General features: G+C 51.3%; 1 protein-coding gene across 1 annotated transcript in view; it reads left to right on the top strand.

Annotated features, from left to right (window-relative positions):
• The window catches only part of RGS9 (regulator of G protein signaling 9), a gene marked incomplete at both ends in the record, with an annotated part of 55030 nt that overhangs the window by 29473 nt on the left and 4323 nt on the right, over positions 1–21234 (top strand). Inside the window, 7 exons of the mRNA XM_080827119.1 lie at positions 940–1002; positions 8796–8825; positions 9523–9584; positions 11588–11701; positions 15029–15144; positions 18700–18787; positions 20640–20778. Of these exons, the coding sequence (XP_080683245.1) occupies positions 940–1002; positions 8796–8825; positions 9523–9584; positions 11588–11701; positions 15029–15144; positions 18700–18787; positions 20640–20778 (612 nt within the window). The remainder of the gene's footprint in view (positions 1–939; positions 1003–8795; positions 8826–9522; positions 9585–11587; positions 11702–15028; positions 15145–18699; positions 18788–20639; positions 20779–21234) is intronic.

Genomic DNA, 21234 nt, shown 5'->3' with positions numbered 1-21234 from the left:
CCATCCGTCCATCCATCCATCCATCTATCCATCCATCCATCCGTCCATCCATCCATCTGTCTATCTATCCATCTATCTATTCCTTCTTTCCCTCCCTCCCTCCCTCCCTCCCTTCCCATCTGTCCATCCGTCCATCCATCCATCCATCTGTCTATCCATCCATCCATCCATCTGTCTATCCATCCATCTATCCATTCCTTCCCTCCCTCCTCCCTCCCTCCCTCCCTCCCTCCCTCCCTTCCCATCCATCCATCCGTCCATCCATCCATCCATCCATCCATCTGTCTATCCATCCATCTATCCATCCGTCCATCCTTCCATCCATCCTTCCATCCTTCCATCCATCCATCCATCCAACCATCCTTCCATCCATCCGTCCATCCATCCATCCATCCATCTATCCATCCGTCCATCCATCCATCCGTCCATCCATCCATCCATCCGTCCATCCATCTATCCTTCCATTCATCCATCCATCCATCCTTCCATCCATCCATCCATCCGTCCGTCCGTCCGTCCGTCCATCCATCCATCCATCTATCCATCCATCCGTCCATCCTTCCATCCATCCATCCATCCATCCGTCCGTCCGTCCATCCATCCATCCATCTATCCACCCATCCGTCCATCCTTCCTTCCATCCATCCATCCATCCATCCATCCGTCTGTTCTCCCACCACTCTACACACTTTACACACTTACCCACCCATACATCCAGCCTTCTGTGTTGGGTTCTGGGGATACCGTGGTGGTGGAACAGCCCCATGAAGCTTCCCAGCTCACCCAGAGGGTCTTACAACAGCTGTGGTTCCCCATGGGCTAAGCCACAAGCCCTTCTCAACTCAGTCTCATAACTGGCAGTTTGGCCAAGACCCAAAGTTAATCAGAAACTGGAGATTCGTCCAGTAGTGGTTCTTACACTCTTTTTATTCCATTCAGCCGGGAATGAACAACGTGCTGGACTATGGCCTGGACCGAGTGACCAATCCGAATGAAGTTCAGGTAAACCAGGTAGGTCTCGGCTGCATACTCTGGGTAGGACCTGGGTAAAGTTCTTAGACTGGGAAGGTGTCCACACGACTGTTGTCTATTTGTCTCTGTTGGGTCAATGATGTAGCCCTTTTGGGACTGCCAAGAAGATATCTTGTGGTGCCAGTGCCAGGAAGGGGGCCGGCTGTGACCAGGGTCTTGTGTGATGAGAGACGAGAGAATGTGGAGTACAGGTCAGAGCAAATGGGATGTAGGTGGTTGGGCTTCAGACTTCTGAGGCAGATCTCCCTTAGAAAACTTGATGGAAATTATGTACCCATTTCCTCCAACGATGCCCAGACAGATGTTTTGCCCACAGTTTCAGCCAGTTCCCTGACCTCCTGGAGACTATAGGCCCCAGGCTCAAAACCTTTGAATCAACTTTGGGTTTAGTTAAACCTTAATCCACATGACCCAGAATGTCACACTTTCTTTTGCATCTCAGTAGGGCAGGGCCTTTGCAAAGATTCTCTTATGCTTTGAGTTTTAGAGGCACCCTTTCCCCAAATGGGCCACCATTTACAATGGGTGGCCATTTTCCCAAGACAGTTTTTTATTTAAAGAAATGCAGTGCATGAGCTATGGAAACGGGGCATCGAGGGTAAGGCTTCTCAACCATGGCACTGTTATTTGGGGCCAGATAATTCCTTGGGGGGATTTTCTGCATGTCCTACAGGATGTTTGGCAGCACCTCTGGACCCTGCCCACTGGGCACCTGTCACTCCATGCCTTTCCCCGCCAGCCTCCCAGTCCTGACAATCACAGATGTCCCAGACGTGGTCCAGTGTGCCCGGCGGAATACGAGGGCCCCGAATGAGAACCGTGGAGCCTAAAACCCACTAGAACTAGTGTTACATGGTTCTTTGGCTTTCTGTCTAATGTTGTCCATGGGCAGCAAGGGGTCAGGGACATTTCAGCCTCGAGTGTCACCTCTAAGCCTTTGCAGTGCCTAACAGCTTGAGAGGAAGATGGGAGGAATATGCCAGAAAGGAGGAAGAAGGCAGTCTGCTGGGACCTGGAACTCACGGGTCCAGTGCATGAGACAGAGACGTGGGTTTAGGGGTGGAGTTCATGTGGCGAGGGGACATCGAGTCCCCAGAGGGCGTCCCTTGCCCACAACTCAAAGTGACCCTGCCTTTAATACATGTATGGGACTGTCAGCCTCCACCGCCTTTTCCACGTTTACCTCATCCGATGAAGGATAATTGCTGAGGCTTGTAGGCTTGGTTGCTGTGGAAACAAAAGCATCAAGGAAAATACTGAACCGGGGACGAATATCTGCTTTTTTTTTTTTTTTTTAAATGGGTAACTGGCAGTTCTGGAAATCTCTGTGGTGTGGAGGAGGGGAGGGTACAGGTGGAAAGCACATCACTCTACTCTGACCCCTGCCCGCCAGGATTTGGCTTAGTGTGTGTGTGTGTGTGTGTGTGTGTGTGTGTGTGTGTGTGTGTGTGTGTACACGTGTGTCTGTGGTGCAGGAGGCCTTACCCTCCAGCTCTGGCAGGACAGCCAAGGAGCTGAGGTGCTCTCTCCTCCATGCTGTTTGGGGGGTAGCTCCCAAGAGGCCTGGCCAGACCCCTTCTCACTGGAAGCATCTTTAGGCTCACGGGCAGTCAGGATGGGAGAAGAGCTTACCTTCTGGCACTTTCTACCCACTCCTTGCCAGATGCTGGCGATACTTTTGCCCCGAGTCAGAGCACCAGACAGTGTGTGAGGCTGGGGGCTGTCCCTCCCGCAGCCATGTTTGACCCCGGGGAGCGTACACTTTGTTTACCTTTCCTTTCTCTATCTCTCTCTCACCAGCTCTCTTTTTCCTGTCTGCACTCTGGCTGCTCTGGAATATTCCGAAGAATAAAGAACCGTAATTCTCATGCGAGGGGGACCTGTCCTGCCCCGTCAGCCCCAGTGTGTGTCAGGCCCAGCCACTTGGGGGGATGGAGGCTGGTGCCATGTTTGATGTGTTGGCAGCGTTTCCCACCGACTGATTAAGTGTCCTCCGTTCTCCCCGGTTTGTCTGCTCTGAGGGGGAGAGGGTCGAGAGAACGTGAGGTATCTCTGTGAGGCCTTGGGCATGCAGAGGTTCCGGATTTTTGCCTCATTCCGGAGAAGGGCTCTCATTCCCGGTTTGAAGAGAGGCCATTTCTGAGAATTAGTAAATTCTTGAAAAGATGCCTGTTTTCCTTAAATGGAGGCAAATAACCCAAAAGAAATGAACACCAGCAAGCATAAGAAAGAGGCTGTTCAGTCAGTGTTGTCCTGGGGCTCCAGGTGACCCATCTCTGCAGGCTGGCGACTGCTGGTTGGTGTGGCCGCCCAGCCCTGGGAGGAACTGCCTGTGGTCCCAGGGCCACACCCAGAGAGCGTGTCCTCTCTCAGTTCCCATGCCTTGGGGCACACACAGCCCCCCATCTTCCATCTTCCTTTTACTTCGCTGAGGAGACAAAATGGCGGCTGGGCACTAGCCTGGCCATGCGTGGTGGTAATGCACAGGGCTGGCCCTTCCTCTCTTGACCCAGATAGGGTGACCGTAGTCATTTTTGTGATGAGGCCCAGTGTGGTGTGCTGAAGAAAGCTTTGACCTCACCGTGAGTCTCAGCTCAGCCACTCCCTGGACGTGTGATCTTGGACAAGCTCTTGAGTTATTCAAAGCCTTAAGTTTCCTTATCCACAAAATGGGAATAACAGTAGCTCCTTCCTCCGAGGATTAAATGAGATCACTTATGCAAAGTGTCTGCAATGGTGTCCAACATGTAGAGGCACTCCATGAACAGTAGCTGTCATTATCCCAACAGTCGCCATGCTGTGAGGTCATTTCTGGGATGGTGCAGGAGAGGGTCCTGGACTTTTCTAAAGGACAGAGAGGGAATGGGATTGGGGAGGGGAGGGACGGCTTAGGAAAGAGAACGGACTTCCAGATGGGGCCCAGGTCAAATTCCTGGTTCTGTCACTTATTGGCTCCATGACTTCCTAGTTCTGTGGCTCTTGCTCTCCTCTGATCCCACGATCCCTCTGATCCCTCCCCATCCTCCCCCACCCCAACCACACCTTTCCAGTGTGCCCCCAGGGTCACTATTGTGGGGGGATGACCTGGGCACTGGGCCACAGCTCCACACTCAGTAGGGCTCTGCGCTTGGGTTCATTTCGCCTGGCACTGCCTTAAAATTCTTTTTTTTTTTTTTTAAAGATTTTATTTATTTATTTGACAGAGATCACAAGTAGGCAAAGAGGCAGGCAGAGAGAGAGAGAGAGAGAGGAGGAAACAGGCTCCCTGCTGAGCAGAGAGCCTGATGCAGGGCTCGATCCCAGGACCCTGGAATCATGACCTGAGCCGAAGGCAGAGGCTTTAACCCACTGAGCCACCCAGGTGCCCCTGCCTTAAAATTCTTAATGCTTTCTTTGGACGAGGGGTCCTGTAGGTGTGTTTTGCACCAGACCCTGCAAATTACGCACGCAGTCTGTCCTGCCTCCACCTGGATCAGGAAGCTCACGGCAGGACAGACAACCTCAGGTGATCGCAACCTCAAATTCTTGAGTCTTTGGGCAGGGAGCTGCCTCCCATCTCCTGTCTGCTTTGCATTAACCCTATCCGTCCCCAGACCTCCTGGTTTCTGACTTTTGACCCCCTCTCTGCTCTCAATGCCTACATTCCCCCATTCCTCATGGTTGTCTCTATCTCGATTCTCACTCTGTGACTAACCCAACCCCTCGCCTCTGTTTCCCTGTACATTCCTGCCTGGTTGCCTGGTCCCAGGGTCCTTGCTTGTCCCTCCTCCTCGCTTCCACACCCCTGTCTGCAGTGGCCCCAGGGTCTCCCAGGGCATGGCCCCCCGGCCCCTCCCACCTGTCATGATTGTCTGCAGCCCGCCCCCCCGGGGTTGGGAGGCCAACAAGCCCCCCACACAGCTGTGTAAGCAGGCTCTAGAGGCATCCCTATTTGGGTAACTCCACAAGGGGAAAAGAATAAGTTAGAATTCCAAGAATGCGTAGCATTTGATGATTCCTTAGGCAGAGTATCTTACTGTAGCAAAGTGTGTCCCTCGGATGAGGAATAAAGCGGTGACTTCCCTCCAGGAGGGCCACCTGTCAAGAAGGCAGGGAGCTTGTGCATGAATTACGGGGAGGAAAAAGATGTTCATTTCTTACATTTTCACGAAGCGGTTGTCTATGAATTGCTTAGAAATGGGCACACGTGTGTGTGTGTGTGTGTGTGTGCACACGCGCATTTTTAAATAACTCCACTTTACGTCTTTTTTATGGCCTTTGGTTAAGTAATAATAACCTGGGCAGGTTTACGAGATTTAGCAAATAAAAATACTGGATTCTTAGTTGAATTTGATTATCAGATAAATGACGAATAACTTCTTTAGTGTACGTAGGTCCCCAAAATTGCAGGGGCGTCCTGGGTCTTGTCTTGGAGTTGGGGGTCTACACTGCACTGTGCCTACTCTTGGCAGCAGTGCATGAACCCTACTCCGTGGCTGCTGTCTGTTGAGCCTCTGCTCTGTGCCCGTCCCCTCTGCGTTGATCTCATTTAATGCCCTCCCCCTTTTCTGAGCCCCTTTTACAAATGAGGAAAGAGGCTTTGACAGCTAAACAACTCATCTAAAGTCGTGGAACCAGTAAGTGACAGGATCAGGAATTTTACCTGGGCCCTATCTGGAAGTCTGTTCTCTTTCCTAAGCTGTCCCTCCCCTCCCCAATCCCATTCCTTCTCTGTCTTTTAGAAAAGTCTAGGACCCTCTTCCGTACCATCCCTATGTCCATACCCCTAACAGGACAGAGATGTGCCCTGTATGTCCGTCTAGAGGAAGCCGATCCCATGGAAAGCTATTTTTACAGCTAGAAAGCAGTAAAATCCATGTGGGAAATCCAAGGTAGAGGAGGGGAGCCTCGGATTCCACCAAAGCCATTGCCATCCCGCTCCCAGGGGGTGGCTGGTAATCCTAGGAACCCGAAAACAGTCAGCAAACCGCACCACCAGTGCAGAAGCCCTTGTGGGTTAATACAATTAAAAAAAAGTGAATTAAAATATTCAACATTTTAACACACCGAAGACTGAGGTCATGGTCCCAGACACATATTAGGCTGAAAGCCAGGCCATGCCAGGTAAAGGGGAGATGATAGAGTGCACGTGATTGTGGTTGACTTGCAGGGACAGCTTGCCTCGGGGCCCAGAGAAGGTCAGGCGGACTGAGAATCTGGCTCATTTTGTCTCTGTTGGTCCACTCAGGAGCCCCGCGCCTGCAGGAGGTTTGATCTGGGCTCCTGGGCGCTTGGCAGGAGGGTGTTCGTGCCCTCTGTCTGCTGAGCCCAGGTCTAGTATGATTGCGATCATCACCATTGTTAGTGTTTTCTCTTCCTTAGTCTTATTGAGAGGTCAACATATAATGTATATAAATTTAAAGTGCACAGTGCGATCATGAGTGCTATGCATATATTATAAAATGATTACCACGATAAGGTTAGTCCACGCCTCCACGCCATTGCAGAAGTCAGATTTGTGTGTGGGCTGATGACATGTAAGATCTACACTCTTTAACAACTTCCAAGTATATCAACAGTATTGTTCATTAAAGTCACTGTGCTGTTTGTCCAAGCCCCAGATCTCATTTCTCATAGCTGGGAATTTGTTTTTCTGTCATTAGTGTTGACTAAGGAGTGTTTCCTGTCTTTCTGCCGCATCCTGTGATTCGGGCTTTGGCTCTCTTTTTGCTTTAATTTTAAACGACTTGGCTAGACTGAGTCAGTCCTCAGTGCAGCACCCGTGGCTTTAAGGCAAAGAAGGAACTGGTGAAGAGTAGGCTGTCTTCTGAGGCTTGTGGGTCACTCCTCAGGTTTGCAAACAGAAAATCTAGGTTTGAATCCTGGCTCAACTAGTTACTGACAAGGAGGTAGGGAGAAAGTTGCCCGTAACATCTCAGTGGCTCGGTATCCCCAGCTGAAAATCAGAATAGGAAAACGGCCTCCCCTAAACTTTGTAAGGGATCAGAGAGATGTACATTGCTTTGCAGTCATTGCTAAGTGGTTACTATTTTAGGCACAGGTCCAGCATCGGCTTTGAACAGAAGGTGTAGACCAGTAGGTAGGATTCTTAATCCACTCGAGCACACTCTAACGAGAGAGCCTGATTATATTAGATTTGAATGCAAAGTCACTCTGGTCCCAGGGTCCTTTTCTTCCTGAAATGTGAGTCTTCTCAAATAGTGCCTTATGTTAAGAGACAATGGAGACAGAAAATCAGTGTCACTGCCAAAATATGGATCATCTGGGGAATGTCTTCAACTGTTGAGTTGGAAAAGTATTGTTATTAGACTACCTCTCCATTTTTCTAGGCTTCCAAGCACATGGCAGTCATCGTTTATCTGAGGTTTTTTGAGCGTCTCCTGCGCACCCAAATTATGCTAGGGGCAGGCGTGGTCACCCTGCTCTTAATGGAGCCCGGTGGGTGATACACGTATGAAGTAGAATGACACAGACAAATATTTAATTACGGTTGTGGGTACGTGCTGTGAAGGAAGAAGTCAGGGTGCATGGGAGCCCAAGACAGGGACACCTACCGTTAATTTTCTGAGATAACTCTCCTTACTCCCCCCCACCCAGGAAAAAGGATTTCCTATGGAAAGCAATTACATAAAAGCAATCCAGTGACGCAAAGTGAACCCCCACATGGGTTAGAAAAGAGAGATACGTATGGAAAGGGCAGATCAAACTCTCCTCCATTCCCTGTCAATGGGCTCATGAGCCAGTACTTATTTTGCTAACAGGCTCCGGGAAATAGTGTCCTCCTTTGAGCTCCTGATTCCCTTCCCAGTGGAGATCTGGTTGTATTATTAAGCTGCTTGGATGCTGACGGCCAGGAACGAAGATGATCGATTTAAAGTATGAGAGTCAGCACCAAGCAGCCAAACCTAGAAAAACCGAGATTGGAATCACCCACTGTGCCCAAAGTCTGGGAGCTACATGGAGCGGAAAAGTGATGCTAAGGAAGCATGTCAGGTTCTAGAGAATTTTAGTAGGAGACAGGTATGAATGGTTTCCAGGAGCTTCTAAGAACCTATACATGGAGTCTCCTTTGAGAGTCAGCTTTTCTGACTATAGAGTCTGCTAGCTTGCAAAAAATCCAGAGAGGAGGTGCTCTGCCACTCACGCCAGTCATGAACTTGCTCCGGCTGCTTCAACACAAGGATAGGACCCACCTGATATGTGGATATCACATGGGTATACGTGGATACAGCTCTCCTCTGGGACCTAGCTTCTGGTGGACGCTGGTCTCAGTTTTTTAAATAGCGTGCTTTATGCTTGGCAATGTGGCTTTTTCTCCCCCCACCCCAATTTGCATTGGTCAAGTTGTTATGAATACGCAAGGAATGGATCTCACCACTCATTCGGAGCTCTCTCCTGGGAGGAAAGAAACAAACGTTTAGCTGCCTACTTGTCTCCCCATCTGTGTGTCTCATTCCATTCAGGAGGGCTCTGTAGGCAGTCTTGTAGATTGGGACGAATCCAAGACATAGTCTTGAATTCATCTTGGCTTTTTGGGGAACAACGTACAGTTATAGTAGTAAATCGTACATCTCCCCTCATCAGAGCCTTAGTGAATTAATTCTCCAGTGGCGGGGGTCATGGGGAAATTCTGTCTTTCAAGTAAGAAAAGGTGAAAAACTGGTTTTTTTCGTGGGCAAAGATCTTCATTTCTCAAATGGATATTTGAACTGCAGTGACTTAATGGCATCTGTTTAATGGTTTTTGCTTCTTTGTTTTTACAGAAACAAACCATCACTGCTGTCAGGAAAGAGGTAATTAGTTTCTCGGTCCCAGGGAAGTTTGATTTTCAGTCCTCCAACAAATTACATGTATTTTGGCTTTGCGCTCTGCCCTCAGTAATGAAATGAAAAGTCATGTGTCATGTTCAATTATTTCTAAATTAATGGACCACACAGAATGACAAAGCGTCTTTTGTAAGATCTAAATGGATCGGTGCCGAGGCTCAGGATATGAAACACCACCAGACGGCCCAGATCTGAGGGACGTGGGCTGGCTGTCACAGCGTCTGCCTCCCTACCCTGGCCCCGGCTCCTACAATGACAGGGCCGTTCAGAATCTCTCTGAATAGGCACACTACCTATTGTGGCAAATCTTGTGTCCAGGGCCCAAGGCAGAGCCCTGGAAGGCACTGGCTCTTGAAGTTAGCCCTGCTAACCAGAGGCCCCTGAGAGAAAAGCCAGACATCTGTCCCCCCGTCTCGGCGTAATGCTCCTTAGGACCTTTTGCATTTCCGGTTGGTGCCTTTTCCCGGACAGACACGTGATGGGCTATGGAGACCCTTCATTTGGAGTTTGGGGTCACCTGTCTACATGGACCTGGACTCTGTTCGTACCGTGGTGGGTGGCTTGAGGGGATGGGATGGTTCTGGAGGCCACATGCAAGGGCCAGTGTTAGCGACACTCGGGGGCAGGGAAGTTGGGCATCCTCTAACCACTGTGTCTCTTTCAGATCATGTATTACCAACAGGCCTTAATGAGGTCCACCGTGAAGTCTTCAGTGTCCCTTGGAGGGTATGTCCCTAATTTGTTGGTCTTGCTGAGGTTGGAACAAGAGGTAGACAAGAGGAGAACTTTCTGTTTCCAGGCACACTTGAGCAGTCACGGGCTGGCACAAGCTCCTCAGGAACTCGGAGGGACGAAACCAGTCTTTCGAGGGTTCAATTCCTTGTTCCCCAGTTGGCATGGGTCCAGGTGTCATCTGGGTTGGGCAAATCAGGGATGGGTGAGGTTTTATATAAGCCTCGTTTCTCTTGGAAAGCACTGCCGTGTGGATGGAGGTGGTGGGGAGAATTGGAAGTTCATAGACTAGACCCCGTGGGGGATCCACATTTGCCTGTGTTCCTACCAGTACCCACTCAAATTTATTAGAGATCTGTAGGCTACGTGTACTGGTTCAGTGTACTATCGAATGTCCAATGTTAATCTTTGATTTAAAATCCAGTTACGATAAATTGGAAATTCACACTCGACTTCTTGAACATTCAGGGTACCTCGATCTAGTCCCCTATACGACATCACTGGGGAGACACAAAAGGATTTATTCCCCCCCCTCCCCCCTCCCCCCCCACCCCGTGTAAGCAGTTATCTTTTTAAAAGGTGGAATTCATTTTAGGACCACCTTGCTAACTCTAAGCTCTTCCTGCACACACGAAAATGGACTTGGCTTGTTTCTGGACGGGCACAGCCTGACTGATCATTTATTGTGACTGAGATTCGAGTCATGGTGCTGATCAAGATGGAAGATGTTGTATTTTGCCCAGTGCCTTTCTTCCAGTAGGGCTAAGGGTTAGGCTCCTATAAAAATCTTCTGATACCTTTTTTACATCTTTCCAAATCTCTCATTTGCAAACATACCACCCAACTGAGAAAATGTGCCCGGATCTCCCCCACATTTTTCAACCACTTCTGTCTGCCCCTGCTGGGCTCCATTGGTTACAGAGGAGAGTGTAACCGTATACTCAGTGGACACTCAGCTTTAGGTTATAACGATAATCATTGCTGTATGATAAAGTAAAAACCATCTACTGTGATGTTCCAGAAACCCAATTTAATGAAACGAACCAGAAAGCACATTGAAGGAGACTCAAAGGCTATCGGATATTCCTTACACTTCTTTTCCAATTTTTATCTGTTTTAGTGCTTCATTACCAGAATGCAGCATCACTTGTGGTTGGACCCGTGGACCAGTTTTCTTTTTTTCTTTCCTTCAGTTGCTCTCCTGTAAAGGTCTTGCTGAGAGAGAAGAGGGTCTTGGGAGAAATGAAGCCAAGGGGCTTGAGTGTTGCACAGACCTAGAAACCTAATGCTCTGGGACATCTCTGGGGCATGGGTTCTGTTCTATCAAAATCTCCTGGCTGTGGGCAGATGTCATAGCAGGTGTCTTACGGGTATATAGTGGATACAGGGCCCACCAAAGGGGTGGAGGCACAGCAGGTTCTCCAGACTGCCCGCACACCGGGAAATGTGCTGCCTGGGAAGGTCCAACTCACGAAGAAGGCGTTAGCTCTTGCTCACGTTTGTGAATGTGTGAACACACCTCAGTGAGACCACAGGCTCTGAAGGATGAATCTTAGTTCCCAAATTTGGGCGATCTCCTGACAAAGGGTGGAACGTGACAACAGAATCTCAGAAGACCTCGTGCTTCCAAGATGGCGCCATGCAAATGGAGTTGGCTTTAAATTTGGAAGACTCCTGATCCCATATAAAAAGAGGGCTTATTTTAATGGACTCCTGATCCCATATAAAAAGAGGGCTTATTTTAATGGTGCGGTAGAGAAATTGCAAAGGGATTGGCTGGGAAGACGATCTTTCATGTCCCCAATAGAAGAGGGACAGGTCCCGTCAAACACCTGCCAATCCCGAGGGCTATTCGAGCCTTTTTCCAAGAAGGCAGTAATAAGTATGTAACTAAATTGATCAGGAGAAAAGAGGACAGGCCGGTCAATCAACCCGAGTATTGATTTCGTCTCTTGGGTGTTGAACTTCTAGGAAATCGTTTCCCATTTGCTTTTCAGGATCGTCAAATACAGTGAGCAGTTTCTGTCCAATGACGCCATCATGTCAGGCTGCCTCCCCAGCAATCCTTGGATAACAGATGACACCCAGTTCTGGGACTTAAATGCCAAATTGTACGTATCGGATATATTGGTGTTTTTTAAAAAATGGCTTTTTGAGTTATAATTCACGTGCCGTGCAATTCACCCAGTTGAAGGGTGCAATTCCGTGGTTCCTACTATATTCCTGGGGTCGTGCAACCATTACCACAGTTAATTTTAAAACATTTCACCTAAATAAGAACCCCTCCCCCACCCCAAACCCCTCCAGTCCTAGGCAACCCCCAAATTACTTCCTGTCTCTGTGCCTTTGCCGACCTTGGACATTGTGGGGGGTTTTTTTGTTCGTTTGTTTGTTTTTAAAGATTTTATTTATTTATTTGACAGACAGAGATCACAAGTAGGCAGAGGGGCAGGCAGAGAGAGAGGAGGAAGCAGGCTCCCTGCAGAGCAGAGAGCCCGATGCGGAGCTCGATTCCAGGACCCTGAGATCATGACCTGAGCTGAAGGCAGAGGCTTTAACCCACTGAGCCACCCAGGTGCCCCAGACCTTGGACATTTTGTATAAATGGATTCATATACTGTGTGGTCTTTTGTGATTAGCTTTTTCCCACTGAGCATAATGCTCTTGGGGCTCATCTGTGTGGGGCGCTGGTTTAGTACTCCATCCTTATTTATGGCTGAGTGATAGTCACTGTAAGGAGATAGGCTTTTTTTTTTTTAATCCATTCATCAGTTGATGAACATTCGGGTTGTCTTTTAGTTGTCGTGAGTAACGCTGCTGCGCACATTCGAACATTCGTGTCCAGGTTTCTATGTGGACATATGTGTCCATTTCTCTTGGGTGTGTACCTGGTAGTGGAAAATCTGGGCTAGATGGTAACTTTATAATAACAATGTATTGGTTCTGAAAAGAAAAACAATCATGTTTATGGCTTTACTTTTTTTTTTTTAAGATTATTTATTTATTTGACAGAGAGAGAGACAGCAAGAGAGGGAACACAAGCAGGGGGAGTGGGAGAGGGAGAAGCAAGCTTCCCGTTGAGCAGGGAGCCCAATGCAGGGCTCGATCCCAGGACCCTGGGATCATGACCTGAGCCTAAGGCAGATGCTTCACCGACTGACCCACCCAGGCGCCCCTATGGCTTTGCATTTTTTATCTCTAACTAGAGAAAAAATACGTGCCTGGAGGGCAGGGCTCCACACCCGCCTCGTTGACTGTACCACTCGTTCCTTTGCTCTGTTTGTGAATTCTAAACCGTTAGGGCTCCTGACAAAGGCGGAAATGCGAAGGGTAGAGCGTAAACCAATGAAGGAAGAAGGGAAGTACAGTCGCATCTCAGGGAAAGACGGAGGAGGAGGGGAGGAAGGAAGGGGCCGGTGGGAGCGGAGAAGGCAGGTGGGGTGATGGGAAAGATCGAGAGCATCAGGTGCGTATCACAGTTCAGGTCACCACCAAGGTCATTGCCATGAAGGCATGAGGAACGTGCAGGTAGCACAGATCCAGCCAAGTCAAGAGGCCTAGCTGCCCCATAGCTTGGGGAACGCTTTCACCCATTCCTCTTGGCCTGCTATGGGCTGCTGGTGGGTTAAGGAGGGCTCTCATCTAGAGTTTGGGGTCACCTCTCTACTAGTGTCCCCTAGAGAGCCAAAGACTTGAGAACCACCTTCTAGAGAGGCTTCCCTCCCGCTCTGGGGGCTCTAGTTTTGAGGGTGGTTTTCTGGAACCTACACCAGCCTCCCAGCGTGTCAGGGCAGAGGAGCGACCCAAATCTTCTTGTGCAGAATTTGGCTCTCCGTGGAGGAGGAGGCAGAGCCGCCTGGCTGGGCAAAGTTTTGTCCCGGGAGGGCTTGGGACGGAGACGTGGAGAGCTGCCCAGTTTTAAATGAAAGGGAGAATATGGTATTGAGGGGTGAGGCAGAGATTTGCTGGGGAGAAGAACGGGAGCGATGTTTTGTGTAGGAACCGTCTGTCCGAGGGTGCTACGGGGTGAAGCCAAGTGCCCCCCTGAAAACAGAAAGCCTTGTTCTGAATGGCTAAGACCTTAAAGCTGTGTTAAAACCACCTGGGAGCCTCAAAAGCAAAAACCAAACAAATATCAATGTCCAGCCCTCGCCCCCAGAGCCTCTTAACTGGTCCGGGCTGCCTTCCGGTCCGCAGCAGTGGTTTTTCAAAGTTCCCATTGACCTTAACGAACAGCTGGGATTCCTAACACCGGTTGGCCGCAGCGGCGCCCAGGGTGGTCCCTGGACCAGTAGCGGCAGCATCACCCGGAGCTTGCTAGAAATGCAAACCCTTGGGCCCCACCGACCCCTGTGAACCTGAAACTCAAGGGATAGCGCCCGGCAGTCTGTGCTTTTATGAATCTCTCAGGCCTTTCTGAAGCTTGCACGCCACTGTTTGTCTTTGTTTGGTTGTTGGGTCCGCTTCTCGGGTGAACCTGGGTCTTCTCAGCGGTAACACGGGGATGACAACGGGCAGCTCACAGCGTTCTCACCTGGGGATGTGCATGTAGAGCGTGGGGCCTCCCAGCAGGTGGCCCTCTGTGAAAGGTGACTCTTAATGTTAGGACAGCGTTGTTACTGTTTTCACGCTGCCGTCAGAGAAAGCACGAGCCTGCTTGGCTGATGTGGATGTCGTGAATGGCAGCCGGTCACAGTTCTAGCGGCTACCTCGGTGGGACGGGTGGTGTCGTAGACTTGGAAACCTTTGTTTCCAAGGCGCTGTGTTAGGCTCTGGAGGGTTTCCTAAGGAATAGGAGAAAAGCCAAGGCTTCCTCATTTTCTGGAATGTTAGACCTCAGCCAGCTGTGCTCCAATGTCCTCGCTGGGAGCAGCGAGACCTTCCCAAACATGGAAGTGGTATGGGACTTGCATCTAGGCGGGGGCTCTGGGGGAGGGCGCATTGGTGACAGAGGGTCTGCCTGGGGCTTGGGGCCTGAGGGCAGGTATGGGAAGAATCATCGACTCCTTCCAGATGCCCCTGTGCTCCGTGGTGAAGGGGCGTGGGGTGGGGAGGCAGTAGCCACAGCACCCATCTCCGGGGCCGTTCTGGAATCTTCTGGTCTGGTGGGGCAGCCTGACTGACCCGCTGCTGGCCAGTCTCCACAGGCCTTGGAGGGGGGCATCTGTGTTCCTTTGCCCTGAAGAAGGGAGCGGGCGGGAGTGTGAGGCTGTCGCTGTGGGCATCCTTCTCCCCTCTGGGTACCAGCTTCCCACATGAGCCCCAGGGGGCTCCTCTAAGGCTGCAGTTCCTAGTGTCTGGATACTTGGATTGTGGTTTGTGCGGGGGGTTGAGGGGGGAGGATCGGGCTGAGCCCTGGGGCGTGGGACTCGTGAGCTTAGTGGGGGCCCTGCCTCACTCCGAGCGTCTGGTGCACTTACAAACCATCATCTTTGCAGGGTGGAAATCCCAACCAAGATGCGAGTGGAAAGATGGGCTTTCAACTTCAGTGAGCTGATCCGAGACCCCAAGGGCCGGCAGAGCTTCCAGTACTTTCTCAAGAAAGAATTCAGTGGTGGGTCTTTTGATTTTTTAATACCGTTTTTTTACTTTCAGGAACACTCCTGTCATGTCTGGCGTAGGGTTCCGAGGAGTTCTCAGTCGATGTGTTCCCAGCTCTGCTGCTGTGCGCCCTTCTTGGACGCGTCCTCTCCATCCATTCCAAGAGGCCCCCCTAGCCGAGGGGCAGGGGATTGACTCTGCTGACAAAATCCAGGCCGCGTGCCTCCCAAATGCAAGGGCTCTGTCCCCTCTTGCTGTTCCCACCTCCTCGTGCTGATTCTGGGGTCACCGGTCCGAGTCCCCGCGTCCCCTGTCGCTAAGTGCAGCTCGTGGGGAGACCCTGGCCAGAAGGGAAGCGGAAAATCCAGCTTTCCCTTTTTGTCTGGCGGCCTGGTTTCCTTCAGCCCCCTGCTTCTCCGCCCAGGCTGTGCATTCGATTCACCTGGGGGAATTTTACAAACACACCCGCCGGATCCTTTCTCCAGATGCTCCTTTTACGTTGGTTTGGGTTGGGATACCCGCAGGTCTGAGAACTCCCCAGGTGATTCTCTCACGTGGCTGTGATTGAGAACCACGGTCTCAGCCCCCGCTCTGCTGCCCACGTACGGGGGCCTAGGAGTGTGCCGGTCTTGGGGGGACAGGCGGGGCCCCGTCTTAGACTCCATCTCGGGGTGTCTCAGCATGGTAGGGAGGCACCCGTAGCCTCTTAAATACACTACCTGAGAACCACCTGGGAAGATCAGGACCCTTTGCTGGAAGATGTGTTTTTATGGGGTTTGTTCACTTGCTTACTGACTCCCCAGCCTGCTGGGTATCATCATATTTAACCTCCGTTCTCAGCTGCTTGCTCCCAAGACCCATTTGTCTATGGGGCTGCGCCTGGAACTAATCCCAGGGGACGTGCCATTAGCCCGTTTGACTGCCTGATGCAGCGCATTACATCATAATACGGATTCCTGACAATCCTTCTCTCTAATCAAGCCTAATTGCCATGATAGGATAAAACCCAGAATAGACGATGGGAAAGGCAAGTGCTTTTAGCTGGGGCCCTGGGGCCCCTGAGCAACTCCAGAGGAAGGGGATAGGGTGCCATCTAGTGGCAAAATGACAAAGTGCACCCTGGGCTTATTTCCGCCCCCCACAACCAACCCCGTACTTGGTTAACAGTGAGAATCCTTTGAAAAGAAATCCCTGTGTTATTAAAATAGTATTTCTGGTGATCTCTGCGAGAGATTTCCCAAGGCCTCAGGGGTAAGCAGGGAAGATGAATCATGAGTTTTCTCATTTAAATGACATTAAAAAAAAAACTGAGATCTGCTTCTCATACCATAAACACATGTACCATGTAATTCACATGCCGTTAATCTTTTCAAAGGCTACAGATCCGGGGTTTTTAGTATATTCACAAAGCTGCACAACTGTCATCACTATATAATCGTAGAACAGTTTTACCACCTCACAAAGAAACCCCTTACCCATTAAAAGTCATTCCCTCTTCCACACTCTTCCTCTGCCTGCCCCTCCCCCTGCTTCTCCCTCCCCCACCTGGGGGAACCACTAATAATTTATTGTCTGTCTTCACGGATATGCCCGTTCTGGACATTTCATATAAATGGAATCATGCGATGTGTGGCTTTTTGCCTTCTTTCTCACAACATAGTGTTTCCAGGGTTCATCCTTCTTAAGAGTGTTTCCTTCCTTTTTATGACCAAATAATATCCCGTTGTGTGGGTAGACCACGTTTTGTTGATCCATTCATCCTTCGGTGGCCCTCTGGGTTTAGACTTTTCGGCTATCGTGACTAACGCTGCTTTGCACATTCCCGCACACCTTTTCGTGTGCTCGTTTACTTTTTTATGGCAATAAATAATTCATCACATAAAATGTATCATTTTAACCGTTTTTAAATGTATGGTTCAGTGGCGGTCGGTACACTGACGTTGTTGCGCTCCGATCACCGCCGTCCATCTCCAGAACTTTTTCTCTTCCCTGAAGGAAACTCTGTCCCCGTAAAGCACTAACTACCCCCATTCCCTCTCCCCCCTCCCCCACCAGCTCCCAGCGACCACCATTCTCCTTTCTGTCTCCATGAATTTCTCTATGTTTGGTACCTTGTAGAAGGGGAATCATATCATATATCACGTATCTTTTTGTCCCTTTGGACTGGCTTATTTCACTTAGTGTAATGCCTTCAAGGTTCACCTATATTGTAGCCTGCGTTCGAATTTTATTCGAACGCAGGCTACAATATAGATGAATATGATTCAGTTTAAGGCTGAATCATATTGCACTGTATGTCTATGCTGCATTCATCTGTTCATCGGCTGATGGACATTTTTGCTTCCACTTTTGGCTGCCTGTGAACAGCTGCTCATTTCATTTTAACCTTAAGAAACGGCTTGTCTTTCTCCTGGATAAGGTGGTCTAGCGGCACTCAACGTGAGACTGGATGTCATTTAAAGGCATCGCTGGCTTGTCTCCTCCTGCCCGTGACCTCAGGCCTAAGAACACCCTGAAGCTCATGTTGAAGAGGAAGGACCTCTCTCGAGTTGTGGGACAGACGTCCACTAGTTGAGAATTGTGCTGCTTTTTCCATTCCGACGCACCTGGGAGCTTTCTGGCAAATGCTGTGAAAAGTGGGGGAACCCCACAGTGTGCCATGGTTTACATGCAGGCACACGCTTATGCACGTACAACACACACATGCACACAGTACATAATTGCTCGCACACACACACACACACATGCTTACACGCAGCCACTTGCTTTCCTACCAGTATGATCATCTTGATTTTCTCAGGCAAAAATGACCACCTGGGACGATCGTACCCCAGGGCTCACACCGCCTGTGGGTGCCTGGAGAGCTCTAAGTTGAAAAGGAAGGGAGGGCTCGGGAGGAGACTGGCTTGCCTCTGGGGCCCTGAGGAGCTGAGACTCTGTGGCTCAGGTGACCCTCTGTGACGTCGTTCCTGAGGTCTTCTCTCTGAGGACCTCTTGCTGGACTCTGCCCTGTGGGGGGCTGTTGGGGAGGTGGTCTACGCCCACAAAGTGGGCAGCCGTCCCATGCAGTCGCTGAACGTGGGCACAGTGAACAGTGGCCTTTATGAAGAAAGCCTCTCGGGACTTGTTCACGAGCCGGTCCCAGGCTCACTTGTTCAAGCAGGCTTTGCTCCAGCTAAACTCCAGGGCAGAAAAGGCTGGGGCAGTCCAAGGGGGCTGCTGTGAGCTCCGACCCGTGCGTCGCCCGGGAAAGGCCGGTGGGCACGGTCGCCGCGTACGGCTGCAACGTGGTGCACTCCAGTCTGGTTCACTGCAGAGACCACCTGTGGGGTGGTTGCAGGTTAACGATGTTCTCCTGGGCCCTGGAAGTAAGACCTGGCTCCTTCTCTTGAGGGCTGTCCTGTCCAGCCTCACAGCCTGCTCCGGCCGGTTTTGCAGACAGGAGAGGCTCCCTGGGCCGCGGGGACTGAATTGGCCTCCGCTGACCCAGCTCTCTTCTTCCCTCTTCTCTTCTCCCGCCGTGTTTCCCGCCTGCCTTTCGTCTGCGTGACCCTTCCTCCCCATGCAGGGGAGAATCTGGGATTCTGGGAAGCCTGTGAAGATCTGAAGTACGGAGATCAGTCCAAGGTCAAGGAGAAAGCAGAGGAGATTTACAAGTGAGGACTCATCGGAAGGTTGGGAGAGCCTCCCCGTGGGCCACCCTCGTCGTGCTGGAGGTTGAGAGGGAGTGGGGGGACCAATCCACCCGCCGTGCTGTCCATAGATACCTCCCCACTAAGACTTGGGGCTCCTTGGAAGAAAGTCTGGGAGGCGCGTGAGGTCACTGCCCTCTCCAAGGGGACTGTGCTCGGGAGTTCAAGCCGGCTGCCCTGAGTTACCATGTGATGCTTTGTTTTTGACTAACCCCTCTTCTTTGTCCCAAGAGGGGTGTGCATGCGTGCATGTTTGAGAGCGAGGAGAGGGACAACAGGTGGCGTAGGAGCCCCCCACCCCCGTCCCCAGCCATCTAGGGGAGTGAAGACCATAACGGGAGGGAGCCTCCCCAAGTCTCTGCGCCCCGTGCACCAGCTTGGGGTGCAAATGTGGGGTCCTCTCTTATTTTGCATGGAATGGCTCTAGACCCCACAGCTCCGTGTAGCAGTGAGTGTTCTGCTCCAGGCCTGCTTCTCCCCAAAATTGCCCTCCGTGTTACCCAAGAACCTGAGGCTTCAGTTCAGAAAGCCAGGCTTACTTCTTCTGGCCCGGTGGGGACTGCCAGGTGCCCGGTTGTTGAGATGCGCGCCCTCCCTCCTCCCGAGCTGAGCCGGGTGGGCCTTGTCTTGCTGTGGGGCCCTCCCTGCCAGCCCTTCTCTCTGCACCGGTCCTAGTGGACACCAGCCTTGGGCCCCAAGGGCCCAGCACCTTCAGTTCACACCCACACACATAACTGTGGTTCTCAAAGCCCGAGCGCTGAGCTGGGCTGGGCCGGGCCCTCGGCAGCCCCCAGACCGTGGCATCGAGCTCTGGGCAGCAGGCCAGAGGTCCTGTCCCCTCCGAGCACTTGCCCTTTTGGACCTCTGGTGTCTGTCTGTCCTTCTGACCGACTCAGAAGGGACCACTGCACCTTCCGGAAGGCGCCGATAACACTGAAGGGAAGAGCTGAGGTTTCGCTTCTCATGCTTGGAGGCTCTTGGCCTTTCTTAGGATTGTCCCCACCTCCGCCCCCAGGGAGAAGAGGAGGTGCCGGTGGGGCTGTCCTTCCAGGAAGGTCCTGGGACAGCCACGCTCACAACAGTGGTTCCTGATGGCCTCGCCCACCATGACACACACACGCACGGCTCCTAACTCCAGAATTCCGCTAGAAAAAACCTTGCAGCCTCCGCCTTTCTATCAGGTTCTCCCCAGGCTTCCCCATGACGTCATCGTCATCTGAAATCCAAAATTTTAATGTGCAGCTTCGGAGGGTGGGAAAGCACTCCCGGATTTCTAACCCTGAACAAGTCAGAATGGGAAACGTTGGAGAGCCATGCAGCGGAGTTTGGGTTCTCACTGGGGCCGTCGGCAGGGGCACCCCAGCCACCCAGCCTCTGGGTGTTGGGACTGTGCACTGCTTCCTAACTCAGCCTCTGAGGGTCATCTCTAAATACCTCTAGAGCGCCTGGCTGGCTCAGCGGAGCATACCACTCTTGGTCTGGGGTCAATGAGTTCCAGCCCCACATTGGGCGCAGAGATTACTTTAAAAAAAAAAACTCTGAATACATTTAGGCTGAACCAAGGGAGAGCAGAGGGCCTGGAACACCTGCTTGGAACGGCCTAGTTCCCTGTGGGCCCCAAATCCTCGTCAATAAGGCAAAAGGCGTTAAGTTGGAAACTGGATTCTTTATTCTAACGACTGGCGTTGGCCATTGCCGGTGACCCGCTTCCTTTGCGTGACCTGAGTCACGGCCCTCCCTCCCGCCCAGGCAGCCGTGAACTTTTCATTTGCCAGCTCGGTCGAGCTGCCGGCTAACATCTTCCTCCCCGCTCCAGGCTCTTCTTGGCCCCAGGGGCGAGACGGTGGATAAACATAGATGGCAAAACCATGGACATCACCGTCAAGGGACTGAGACATCCTCACCGCTATGTGTTAGATGCGGCGCAGACTCACATCTACATGCTCATGAAGAAGGTAGGTGGGCTCTGTGCGGATGGTCCTGGGGGGCCGGGCAGCCCCTCCCTTCTCGGGCACCTGGGAGAGTCTTTGGAGACGGGAATAGGGGGAGATACCGTGTGGCTTCTGCTTGGCCGGTGTTGGGGTGCAGGATGGTCAATGGCCTTGTTCCCCCCATTTATTATTCCGGAACCTCGCTGGGCTTCCAGTCTCGGGATCTGGGGGATGGGGGGGTACCACAGGCAGATGCTGTGTGTGTCCTTATGGGCTGTCACTCTGTGACAGTGGTCCGGGCACCCATGCCATGGGTGGTGAGGACGTTGCTGGAATAGGTCTTATTTACCAAGGACTTGGGAGCAGCAGTCACGGTGCAAAGCATGGGACTTTGTATCGGGGACCACCCACGAGGCAGGACTTGCTTCTCCAGAGTCTAGTTTGTCCAGGGTCTCCTTGGAGGTGGAGTCAGGAGTCAAA

The sequence above is a fragment of the Martes martes genome (assembly GCF_963455335.1).
Source record: "Martes martes genome assembly, chromosome: 16".
Lineage (NCBI taxonomy): Eukaryota > Metazoa > Chordata > Mammalia > Carnivora > Mustelidae > Martes > Martes martes.
The sequence above is the reverse complement of the archived record's forward strand: the minus strand, read 5'-3'. Positions and strand labels throughout refer to the sequence as shown.